Source organism: Mus pahari, chromosome 16 (assembly GCF_900095145.1).
Source record: "Mus pahari chromosome 16, PAHARI_EIJ_v1.1, whole genome shotgun sequence".
In the NCBI taxonomy this organism is placed as follows: domain Eukaryota; kingdom Metazoa; phylum Chordata; class Mammalia; order Rodentia; family Muridae; genus Mus; species Mus pahari.
The window spans coordinates 31,527,451-31,540,988 of NC_034605.1; the positions used below are offsets into that span (position 1 = coordinate 31,527,451).

Sequence of the window (13,538 nt, forward strand, 5' to 3'; positions counted from 1 at the left end):
GGAAGAGAGTCCACTTGGTCTTGCAAACTTTATATGCCCCAGTACAGGGGAACACCCGGGCCAAGAAGTNGGAGTGGGTGGGTAGGGGAGCAGGGNAGGGGGAGGGTATAGGGGACTTTTGAAATGTAAATGAAGAAAATATCTAATAAAAATTTTTTAAAAAGAACTATTAGATGTGAATATTACTCTCGGAGCTCTGGGCCCTTTCAGCAGACATGTATGGCGAAAACAGGATGTGGCCACAGGGTCAGCCTGAAGCCAGTCTGAGTCAAGTAGCCAGGTGAAATGGCAAGGATATGCAAACAAGAATGGGTCTGGTTTTACATTACCCCTGTCCTGCACAAGTAATGTAAGCTAACTATGCAAAAGCACTTCAGTTGTCCTGGGGAAGTGTCTCAAGACGGCAGGCATGAATGTTTAGGATGATGACATTTGTACAAATTCCATTTTTCAGTAATATGATAAATCTGATAAAACAAACAAAACAAAAAAACAACATTGTCATCGTAGCATTAATTGTGACTGATATTGCATTGGGATTTCACTGTGACAGGGCAGGTGGCACAGCTGCTCACATTGTTCCCACCATCAGGAAGCTGCAGGGTTCAATGCTGTCCCTATACTTCTCCTGTCCTTTCCATTCAGTTGGAGACAGAGCCCAAGGAGTGTTACTACCCACAAATTGGTCCTCTTCCTTAAAATAGCAAAATATAGAATCTTTCTCACAGAAATACAGAGAGGTTTATCTCTTATGTAATTCTATATCCTGTCACGCTGTCCATCTATGTTAACGTCATTGTTCTAGCCCCTGTCAACGTGACACATAGCTACAATATATTATGCAATGATTTTCTATCTCTTTCCGCATGGCTCATACCCTTGTCATAGTACATGACTCATTAGGCCCATTTGTACATACCCGTTGTGATTCCCAGTCTCAACATTGTTCATACATCCACTATCTCTATCTAGACCCAAAGACATTCTCTGATTCTGGAATCCTTATGATTGGATTGATGCAATGCCAAAATGAAGCACTCTCTTACACAAAGAAGTAATATGGCATATGAAGGATGATGCCAACAAAGAAAGACTGACACATTACCTCTCTGGTTGGTTCTACTCCAGGCCTGTACCATTCCTCAGAGAAAAATTCCATGTGCTTCACATCTCCAATATCCTGAAATCTATAGTGCAAGCTAAGCTTCACCTCTACCATTTCACAGTTAAAGCAGGGACAGCCAAAATGCTACACACTGATCTTTCAAACTCTCAGGAATCTTGAGAAAAGACTCAATCTTGTATGTTTTCATCCCTATGAATTCATGCCACTTGTATAATACTGTCCAGTCATGGCACAAGCTTTACTATAACACCACCCCACACAGCACTGAAGTCTTTTTTGATTCTGTGAATTTGACAGTGACTATTAAAGGTGAGAGTGGCATACTATCTATAGCTATATAAGGAACTGCCTGGGGTATACCTTACTTTGCACAATTTTACTCTTTGAAGGAATCAATACAAATGACTAATTGGGTTTTTTCATTGTATACTAATAGTAAAATAACTGTGTTATATTAAATGATTACAATATAGCTTGATTCAACTCAACTTGCACTTATTTGTGAAAGAGAAAACTGAACTTTTGATGGCTGTGATAACCACTTGGTAGGGTTTCACTGTACAAAGATACCATCTAATATTGCACAGATTTTGGAAGCCACCTTCAAGCAAAGACAGCAGTTAATGGGAAGACAGTAACCTGCAGTGGTTGGAAGACGTGTAAGCTAAAACCACAAGACTACTGAAATATCCCAAGGTCTAGTTGCTAGGTTCTTATCAGCTATACAATAGTGAGGCCCTATTGACCATCCAAGTAATAAACCATTGTCAACAGGTTTGATATAGATGGTATCAATTATTAGAGACTAGAATAAGAAGCCGCAAGTTCTGATTGCATGGAGTGTATAAATCAAGCTGAGATAAAGGAAAAAGATCTAATGGTGATGTTTGACATCCATAGTGGCAGATCAAAATATGCAGGCTATTGTCGGGAAATGTCACTAAGAAATCTGATCAGGCAAAATTAATAATGTTGTCAAGCCAAGGAAGATGAATAGATCTACTAGCAGTATAACTTTTATAGATGCGGAAATATTTTTGTTTGGATTTTATTTAAGTCTAATTCCATGTACATGACCAATGTTTATAGTAAATGTGGCTAAATGTCTATGAATGGGGATATTGTGGACTTCAACTAGAATGCCTTTGATTTTTTTTCTTGTAACAAATGTTATTGCCTACCAAAAATCCTTGTAAACATCTGTATCTGCTCCTACATTACTGCTTTTATGCATCTGATACAAAAAGGCAAATACTATACAGTGTTCCATAGATATTTGAAAGGGTAAAATTGCCCAGACTATGTGACTCTTCTTAACCTTGTTCCCAATGCTCCAAAAATATTTTGACAGGTTCAAGATTTAGTGAAAATTTTAGAAATAGTATCTGAAACATATAAGAATATGAAGAAAATAATGAAGGCTTTGGGCACAAAAAGAAATTCACTTATGTCTTCATAGAGCAGAATACTGTTGTAATTTACAATGTAATTTGAATCCTAACCATTTCTTGGAATAAGTAAAGAATGCAGTTATACATAGCTTAATCATCATTGCAATTGGGCTGTAAACAGCACCTGAGGGTGAGAGTCAAAGGATTTGCATATTACTTCCTTCTGCCCCTTAGCAATATATGGCCTTGAGGGTGGTATGAAACACTATATAGGAGGAAAAATTAACTTAAGGTAGGACTGCAGTAAGAGAATTCCTGACGCTGTAGTCAGCCTGCCGTGGAAGTCCTCAGAGATGCAGCTATCTGTAACTCATCCTTGCTGCAGTAAGTAATTCTTCACTAAAATTCTTTCAAATGACAACCTTACACATTGAATTGCTTTACAAGGCTGGATTGGGTAGTATACTTTTCCTGGTTTTATTGTTCCTATATGCTGATCTGGTTCCCAGCTTTTGTGCAACTCTTTAGAGCTGCAGCTGCCTTGAGTTCAACTATGTTCCTGTCACTAACTCTTCTTCAGAATTCCTCCAAATGACATGAAACAATGCCTTATATATCAAAGAAACTGGTTTTAGCAGGTTTGCTTTTTGGTATCTTGTTTGTTTGTTTTATGGGTGCTATTGTTCTCACATATGCAGTGAATGGACATTTGTCCACACCTTGCCCAGTGAAGTGAAAGTAATGTCAGAAAGAGCTGAGAAATATTTTCCAGCTATTGCTCTAGAAAACAATTGCACAGCAAGCAGTTGCATCATTAGTTCTGAAATGGAAGTTTTCTTATTTGGAGACATCCAGCAATGGCTAGAGACATTTTGCATTGCCTGAGCTGATGAAAGTGCAAAAGAGGAATAGTACCTGTGTGCAATGGTAAAGACCAGGAAGGAGTCTGTTTAACAATGAGTGATAAGAGAGTTCCAGATCATGGAATGATCCACCTGAATGAGTTAAAATTATAAACATCAATGTGTCCAGTCAAAGTAAGACAATAGTAGGTACAATTTCTAACAGCTACAGAATTAAGACTATACATGAACTTAATCATACTTACAATTTGATGGACATAGTAGGTAAAGCTAGCAGGTCTGGCTCAATACATCCTGAAGATGTATAATACTTTTTAATACAAAATTTACCTTATATATTACAGGGTATCTTTTGATAGTTTTATTGGGAGTATATTGTTTTTGTGTTTTCCATGTATAAATATTATTAAGTATCTGAATTTATGATATGTGTTTCAAATTGCATTTATCAAAGCTTTGAAGATCAAGAGTTTTTTCAGACTAGTGTCACTGAAAATACATTACATTTAGATACATTGATGCTGATTCATAGGATTCAGACTAGATATCACTGATATATGAATGGGTTTTTGTTTTTTATTAAAAAAAAGAATTGATTACAACATCAAACAAGCTCATTACAGAACAACTCATTAGTAACACATTTTATAACTATGTTACAGAAATCAGAGAAAAAAGATAAAATCAACTTCCTAACACCTGTGTTATCACACTGCAAGGAGAACTTGCAGCTGTGTAGAAAGTTAACCACCTGTTACCACACAGAGCCTCTGGTGATATACAAGAACAGCACTGTTAGTGTGTTGCCTCCTCACAACTACTGAGAGTAGAGATAATAAGAAAAAAATTAGGACCTCTACATGTAATCTATTCTATCATCATAGTTGGTATAAGTCATAAATTCAGAAAAAAAAAGTATGACAATTTTGACAAAAGAAGAAGTATAGCATTATCACACTGAACTGGAAGATCTGTAATACGGCTCCAGGTTTATACCAGCACTCTCTCCTTCATATGTATTAGTAAACAAGAAATCATGAATTTATTCCCATTTGTCATGAAAATAAACTAACCTGTTTTTTCTTACAGCTTTAGATATTCAAAATCCTAATATTTAACATTGAGTTAAAGTTACAAATTAGGCAATAACATCAGGAGATGAGAACAAAGACTTCTCTTGAACAGAACCTGGGTTTGGTTCCCAAAACCCACATGGCTGATCACAACTGTGTGTATACTCATTCCCTTGAAATTTGATCCTGCCTCCTGGCCTCTGTGGGTACCAAGCGTGCATGTCATATATATAGATACTGCTACAAATCAAATAAAACTAATAATTAAAAAGTGATAAATTTATGAGTGGCATTACTGAAAAATCAGCAGAAAAATGACAAGACATTGATCTATCTTAATAGAGTGACTTGAAGACACACTAGCTCAACTTAAGTTAGCCTTCAAATGTTTGCAGAATGCATCACTGCCAGAAGTTATGAAGAACTGCAAAGAGACACTCACATTACAAAATATGAATGTGAGAAATATAATCCTTTAATTAAATATCCACATTGAAAAATGTTCTTTATTTGCACAAAGTAAAACAACAGTTTGTATAAAGGAGGCCAACATTAGCAAAGGATTGACAATGTCACACTGGATAAATTCAGATGGCTACATCATTTTTTCTTTTTAACCCTCCATATTTTATTCCCCTGCATTCATCTTCCGACTGTTCTATATCCCATACCTCCTCCCCATCCTCTGTCTCCACGTGGATGTCCCCACTTTCTACCCCAACTAACCTAAAAATTCCCTGGGGACTCCACTCTCTTGAGGGTTAGTTGCATCATCTCTGAATGAACAGAGACACGGCAATCCTCTACTGTATTGTGTTGGGAGCCTCATATCAGCTAATGTATGCTGTCTGTTTGGTTTTCCACTGTTTGAGAGATCTCAGGGGTCCATATTAATTGAGACTGCTGGTCCTCCTACAGGATTGCCCTTCTCCTCAGCTTCTTTCAGCATTCCCTAATTCAACAACAGGGGCCAGCTGCTTCAGTCCATTGGTTGGGCAAAAATACCTGTATCTGACTCTTTCAACTACTTGTTGAGTCTTTTGGGGAGTAGTCATGATAGGACCCTGTTTTTGCGAGTGCTCCATAGCCTCAGTAATAGTGTCAGGCCTTGAGCTAGATCCCACTTTGGTCTTGTCACTGGACCTTCTTCTCCTCAGGATCCTATCCATTTCCATCCCTGTAATTCTTTCAGACAGGAACAATTATGGGTTAGAGATGTGACTGTGGGATGGCAACCCCATCCCTCTCTTGATGTTCTGTCTTCCTGCTGGAGGTGGGCTCTATAAGTTCCCTCTCCCTGCTGTGGAGCATTTCATCTAAGATCACTCCTTTTCATCTAAGATCCAAGAGTCTCTCACCTCACAGGTCTCTGGTGCATTCTGGAGGGTACCCCCAACCTCCTATTTCAGGAGGTTGCCTGTTTCCATTCTTTATGCTGGCCCTCAGTGCTTCAGCCCTTTTCCCTCACGCAATGCCATTTCAGGATATCCTTTCTCCCACACTGTCCCCTCCATTCACTTTGCGTCCCAGGTCCCTCCCTCCCTCCCCACTTGTGATTGATTTCTTCTCTCTCCCAAGTGGGACTGAGGCATCCTTACTTGGGCACTTCTCCTTTAACAGGGACCCTGCTTCTGCTACTGGTGTCTAACCTGCTTCTGTGGGAGAGTGAGGCCGTGATGCCCATATGCTCAGTAAGGAATGGACGCTGCTTTGGTTCCTTTGAAGAAATGCTTGAAAGAGCTGTCAGTTTGTCTGAAGAGATAAGTAAAAAAGCCTTTGAACTCTTCACTGCATTTGTAAGTACTGCTGACTGACTTTTACACTTTCGAAAACTGTTCTTCTATGGAAATGATTCGGTTATAGTATAGTTTAAATCCTCATGATCCATTCTTCAAATAATATAGCTTCATAGGTAGGAAAACAAGCTACTAGACTCCAGGACCAGAAAATTGGGCATTCTCATGGAATATCAGATAGTTTCCAAGAAATAATGTTTTTTATACCGTTATTTCAATTTATTATTGTTGTATAAATCCATGCAGGGTGGGACAGAGGAAAGGCTTGGTTCTCTTTCAGGATATCTGGTGAGCTAGTCTTTGCATAACTCAGTTTATGAATCTGTATTTTCTAATAAGAGAAAAATCATTGTAGTAACTCGCAAACATTAAATAGAGTGGGAGTAATTTAATATCTAATCTTCACATTCACTAGTGATGTTGGTAATTTTAAACAATTCAAGATATGAGATTTAATAATGAGGTGCTCTGAGGCAAGAAACAGGTCAGGCCTTCATGACGAAGGCATCTGTAAGACTTTCTGGTGCATGTTTACTCCAGCAGATGAAATAACAAAAATGATTTCTGTACCTCAATGAGAGCCTGTGAGACGTTGGCTTAATGCTTGCAAAGTCTGTATACTCCTAACATTTATCTCCCATATTACTGCTTCTGCCGTTTAAATGACCTGGTGGGTCTCCAAGGAATACAGTATCATCCTAGAAATCCATTCAAACTATCAAATATGCCACTACCATATACGGATAATGGATATTTTAAACAATAAAAATTTAGAAGCACATAATAAATAATTAAGTTTTATCATACATAAGTAAATTAATTATTATATTTTAATTGGTTCATGGATTTATATTTCCTAGTATGTTCTGCATAGGGTTTAAGACTTATTTTGTCATAATCAAATACAATAGCCTTCTATATTCCCAGTGAACTAAGTAAAGTATATTTGTGTATGTTCCAAGATATTTGCAAGAAAACTGTGTAGGATGGTATTTGTTACAAATGATCCTTTAAAAGAATTGGCACTTGGTAGCCTTGCTAGTTTTAAAGTTAATGTGAATATAAAATAAAACTACAGTATTAAATGCAAATTGTAGTTAAATGGCTCATTTCCTTACTATTTTAATTTTAGTTTTAATTGTTTATTTTTGAATGAAACATCATCAACTGCATACGTGTGCCATGCTTTGACTCATTTATACAATTTCTAGTCACCACATAACTACATATTTCATCATTTCCAGGATAGTCAGTATGCCCAGAGCCACCAGCTCATTAACAAGAACCTCAAAAAATGTCACACATCTTCTCTCGAACTTCCAAAACCAGGGAGTCAAGCCGTGCAGACACATGTGAGTCTCCACCCATAGCGTTTATTTCACCAAATATATACACTGCTTTTGTTATACAATAGTTATTTTAGTCAATATATTGGAAGGAAATGGACAGTGAATGGAAACCAAAAGGAAATCTTATTATATAGCTTATAATTTGTAAGGAAACATTAATAAACCTATAAATCAATCATACAGAGGATCCTCTCTCAATGCTGCACCTTAAGGATCTATGTAGTCTGTAGAAAATTTTAAAGTATTGTTGACATTCATTGTAAAATGTGAAGTAATATGGATTTATAGAATATCAATGTGATTGTATTTATCATATATTGCTAATAGACTCTGTGTTGACAGTTCTTTGCATTATTAATGCATCTACCATTTCTTCCTGGCTTTCAAGTACCTCTTGGTTCTATTTCTGTTTCTAATCCTAAATGTTGTTTCCTAACTAATTGCTCTGCCTTCACCCTTCATACCTGAAAGTCAGCTAAATAAAAACATGCAGAAAGCATTATAAGATGTTTCACAGTGTGTAACCATCCCCACTGTGTGCCAACAAGTCTACATATCATGTCTCCTCTAATTCCTAATTTTTATCATTTCTCGCTTCTGATTTCCTGCCATAAATGATCTCAAGATAATTTTAAATGGAAATTATTGTACAACCTTACACTTAGAATGCATCCTCTGTGTTTTGCATGATGGCTAAAATATTCTGTGTCTTCACAATTTTTATTTAAATAACAATGAAATGATGAAAAAGAGTGGGAAATGGAGCTGAATATGAGAATACCTTTAATAAAAATTACTACTTTGCTAGCAACTTTAAAGCATGTTACTGATATTTTAGAATTCAGTCCACTCAAATTCTATAACACAAGGTCAATGGCCACATTTCAATTCTTTATGTACTTTACAAAAGAATATTTTAAATATACACATGAGTAACAAAGCAAGTTTACTAAACCGTTTTGAGCAAAAACTGCCTGTGTCTAATTGTGTTGGTTTTTCTCCACTTATTTTAATATGATTGTTCAAATATGGTTACTTAGCCTGTAACCCTACTGAAATTAGCAAGCAAATTATTGAGAGCCTGGCAAGTCCCTTTGAACCATCTAGTGAACAACCTGCCATCCTTGAAAGACATCTCTCCTACTATCCTCTCCAAAGCCAAAGAGATTGAGGAAAAGAGCACTGGACTCCTGGAGGGAGTTAAGAGCATTCTCATCCAAGTAAGCACTTTGCACTTCTTCACCTTCTTTTAAAATGGGATGATCAGAGCACGGAGAATTGAATTTTAAAATATGTCTCTTTAAAAAAACCTGTAGTTATTGAAATATATCACAGACACACTATTTAAGGAGATGGTGCCAATTCCACTATCTGTGGGGTGTTTCACACAGATCTTCATGTCCCAAGACTTCTGAAGCAAACATCTGCCCACAATCTATATTCAGACAGGACCGTTTGTAGTTCAAAAGTCAAAAGCTAGGTACTTCAGCAGATCTTCTTACCATGGTCATCCCTTGACTATTTGCATTTTACACCATGGGTCTCAGTTTTGAATTATGCACATTATGTGAAGGATTGATTTGGTTGAAAATAAGAGAGGAAACTGTTTTGTATAAAATGCTATTAAGAAAAGAATGACAAGTAAGGACCTTTGTTGAAGGCATGTAAGATTATTCAAGAGACAGAATGAGTGGTGGATCTTACCTAGGATTTCCAAGTCCGTGTCTAAAGTCAAGTAACTTCCTGATGATCCATTCCTCAACTTTTGTAAGAATATTGTTTATAAGATATAAAATTCATATAGAATTTCTTCAGATTTTAGGTACTTTGGCCCAATTCCCATGAAAATTTATAAGCTTAGCTGAATTTAACAATATTTTACAGTACTTTACAAGTATTCAGTTCACATTTAGGAAGGGTATATACCCCAAAATAGTAAGATATAATCGATAGTTGACTATCTTTTTTATGATCAGATGCAAAATGGAGATACAGAAGATGAGAACTACCCTGGCTGGTCTGGACTGGCATCCTTGAAGTCAGAGACTGAAGATAATCGCCTCTTTGCATATTACAACATGATCCGCTGTGAGGGCAGAGACACTCAGAAGGTTGAAACTGCTCTCAAGATGGTGAAGTGCAAAATTTCAAATAAAAACAACTGCTGAGCCCTTTTAATCATATCTTTGTCTGAGATGCTGCTTGAAGATATATTGCTGTGAAACTTCCTTTAAATTTTTTCTTTTAAATGTATGCTCAGTGATGTTTATCTTCTTTCACAATAAAAAAAATGACCCCATGTATGTGACAATCTGAGAAATCAATTGGTCAAAATTTCTCTACCTCATTTAATAAAAACTTTATGCATACCACAGGGATAGTCAAGTATTTCACAAGTAAGAGAATTTAGACATGAAATTAACACAGTTTACAACTAATTTAACAATTATATAATATAAATGTGTAAATTATTAGGAGATGAATCTAGGAGTGATATTTTTCACAAATCTCCTTTAGTAAGCTTATTCTAAATCTTGGAATTCTTGTATCCTTAATGAAACTTGGACACTCTTGACTGTGGAACATTTAAGATTCTCGTGAACATCAAGTGCAAAAAAAAAAAAAAAAACTGTATTTCTCTAGCATTGTGGTAATTTTTAAAATATCTGAAATATCTTCTGGTCCCCCTTCAGAGTTCCTATCCCATTCAGGATCCTCAATCCTTCCCTCAACTCTCCCACAAGAATCTCCAAGCTCCATCCACTATTTGGCTGTGGGTGCCTGCAGCTGTCTGAGTCAGCAGCTGCCTGGATCCTCACAGCAGCTCCTGTCTGCAGGCATAACAGAGTATCATTAATATTATCAGGGATTGGTGCTTATGCATGGGATGGGTCTCTAGTTGGGTCAATTATTGGGTGGTTATTCCTTGAGGCTTTGCTCCATCCCTGTCCTTATATTTCTTGAAGGCAGGATAAATTTGGGGTTGAAATTTTTGTGGCTAGTTGGTGTCCCTATCACTCTATTGGGTTGCTTGCCTGGCTATAGGAGGTGGCCACTTCAGGCTCCGTATCCCTATTGCTATTAGTTTCAGATAAGGTCACCCCCACTGATTCTTGGGAGTCTTCCTTCTCCTTGATCTCTGGCATGTCTCGAGGTAGAACAACACTATCATTATATATATTCATTGCCACTTCAAGACCATCTTTTATCATAATTTACATGTGTATAATTAGCCACTGAGTGCAAATTTCATGTAACCCATAAGACTAAAGAAATCCAACTCCCCTCCCTGCCCTGACAACTTTCAACTGCCAAGAGCCCCTCAGCAAGTGCTGGGGTTTCAAAGCCTGTTCATGCTTTGAAGTTTTAAGTGTCTTTATCTTGTGCTAAACTTAAGTAAGTAACAACAAATGCTCTGAGTTCATGTGCACAGCAGCTGTCTCATGTGCATAGTATGGCATTTCGCAGCACTCCGCCCAACTTCTCCCATCTTATTTTATCTGCCCATCTTCTTCCTACATGTCCCCTGAGCATTGCTCAGTAGGTGTTGATATAGACATCCTATCTATGGCCGGACACTCACAATTGCTTATTCTCAGCACTCTGAGCAGCAATCTGCCTCAACCCTCCTCACTCTATGTTCCAGTAGGAAGGTTTTCTAACCAAGGTTGGGGCAGCATAAATCTATGGATGGAAAGCTGAATATCATAAGGCAGTTTGACACTGAGGTGATAGCTCAGTGATTAAGATCACTGTTTGCTCTTCCAGAGGTCCTGAGTTCAATTCCCGGCAACCATTTGGCACCTCACAACAACCTGTACTGGGATCTGATGACTTCTGGCATGTAGGCATAGGTATACATAGAGCACTTATATACATACAATAACAAATCTTAAAAGAACACACATGTAAAAAATAAAATAATAAGGCAATTTGGCATTATGAGCCATTGTGAAAACAAGATGAGTAGTATTTCCATATACAATATAGCTTCTGTACCCATGGGGAGTTTTATTTACTTTTATTTACAAATGATTACTTTAAATTAGTGGATTGAGTACTTGTTATACTTTTAATCAATATTATTATTGCTTTAGATATTTACACTTATATTTTATAGGATTTTAACCAGTCTACTTCTACTCACTGCAATTGAATTTCTCCCCTATTTTTCTATTTCCTCCTGATTACATGTGTTTTTTTTTACAGACAGGAAGTCCACAACTTGCCTATATGTGCATGGCCATAGGACCATGTGCTTATCATTGAGTGAACAGCCAATCATAGGCCTCATTCTAATCTCCTTTCTCCATCATTCCTCAGTTGACAATGAAGACTGAGCTAGAGTTGAGACCTTGTCATTCTCTCCTCCATCCATGTGGAGATTTTTGAATGTCTTAATTTTATGCACAACATCACAGCTGCTCAGGGTTCATGTGTACAATACTCTTGTTTCACTGAAAATATCCACTAGCTTTCAATAGTATTATTTTTCTTCCTTTCCTTACGCAATGATCCTTGATCACAGAAAGTCAGAGTGTAATATAGATGCTTTATTTAGAGTTTCAATACTTCATAGACTTTTACTCTTTGACCACTGACTAGTTAAGATTTCTGTATTAATATCTATGTACAGCAAAAAGAGGCTTCTGTGGTGAGGGTATAGAGATGCAAACCTATGGGCATAAAGATAAGAACTTAGGGGCAGTTTAATATATGCTTATTTATCAGAATAATATTAGTTTCTCCCCTTGGGCTTCTGAAATAGTTATCCAGGGATGTAAGGCCCAGTTCACAGTACCAAGAATTAATTTTATCTTGTGGGCAGGACTTCAAATTCAATCAAAAAATGATTAGCTGCTCCCACATTACTGGTGCCAGCTTTGCAGCAATGCATATATTGTGGCAGGCGAACCATTATTTAATGCTGCAGTGTTCACAGCTAGGAAAAACTTTTAATTACATTTGTTCTGGTAGCATGTGTGTTGCCTTCTGCCATGATGAGAGGAACCCCATATAGATGAAGCTTACAGCTGGGAACTACTTGTTCCCTGTACTCTTTGACTCAAGTATGTAATATCTTAAGCAACATGGTCGTACTATCTAGTTGGTAATCAAAAGTAATGGCAATATAATGTACAGATGAACAACTCAAAGAGGAAACCCATACCTGGAAATAGTATTTTCAATTTATACTCTTGTCTAACAGGAGTGTTAGACTCCAGATACAATGTAAATCTATTTCAATTTCTTTTACATATTTATATGTGTGCATTTTAATATATTAATTATCTCTCTCCATACTCTCCCTTCTATTTAGTTCTCCTGTAACCCAATTCATTGCAATCTTCCTTTCCCATTATTTCCCTTCCCCCCTATTATTTATTTTATAATCTTATTTCCTAGGATTTAGCTCTCATAGTAACTTACTAGTTTTTTGGCTTTTTGAGATATTCTCATTAAAACATATACATAACAACTCAAAGATGGTATTTACATATGAGAGAAAACCTGTGAGGGTTCTTATTTTGTGGTTGTGTTACTTCATTGAGAATCCATGTGGATGTTCCTCAAAAAGCTGAATATATATATATATATATATATATATATATATATATATATATAATGTATTCATATGTTATATGAACCTGCTACAGCATTCCTGAGTATATAATCAAATGGCCTATGCAGAGATGCAACCTATGCAGCGATGTCTACATATCCATGTTCATTGTTGATGTATTCACAATAGCCAGGAAATGGACACATCCTAGATCCATAGACTGGGAAGGAAGAGTGAAAGTGGGATATAAGTGGGATATATGGAATATTTCTCAACTGTCAAGAGAAATGAAATTATGAAACTAGTAGACAAATGTATGGAACTAAACAAATCATCATAAGTGTAATTATAAGTATAATCATTATAAGAATAACTAT

General features: G+C 36.7%; 1 protein-coding gene across 1 annotated transcript; it reads left to right on the forward strand.

Moving 5' to 3' along the window:
- The first annotated feature begins 2,831 nt into the window (after nt 1-2,831).
- Nucleotides 2,832-9,914, forward strand: LOC110334155 (prolactin-2A1). The gene is made up of 5 exons (XM_021216016.1): nt 2,832-2,901; nt 6,074-6,249; nt 7,494-7,601; nt 8,639-8,818; nt 9,575-9,914. Exons 1-5 carry the CDS (start codon nt 2,871-2,873, stop codon nt 9,764-9,766), a joined length of 687 nt encoding a protein of 228 aa, XP_021071675.1. The 5' UTR covers nt 2,832-2,870; the 3' UTR covers nt 9,767-9,914.
- The last annotated feature ends 3,624 nt before the right edge of the window (nt 9,915-13,538 follow it).

What these genes read in the sequence shown, in the direction of transcription:
- LOC110334155 (XM_021216016.1), top strand. Translation starts at nt 2,871, where the DNA reads ATGCAGCTATCTGTAACTCATCCTTGCTGCA. An exon ending in TGTAACTCATCCTTGCTGCA is followed by an intron (nt 2,902 to 6,073) that starts GTAAGTAATTCT and finishes CTCCTTTAACAG; the next exon opens with GGACCCTGCTTCTGCTACTG. An exon ending in TTGAACTCTTCACTGCATTT is followed by an intron (nt 6,250 to 7,493) that starts GTAAGTACTGCT and finishes CATCATTTCCAG; the next exon opens with GATAGTCAGTATGCCCAGAG.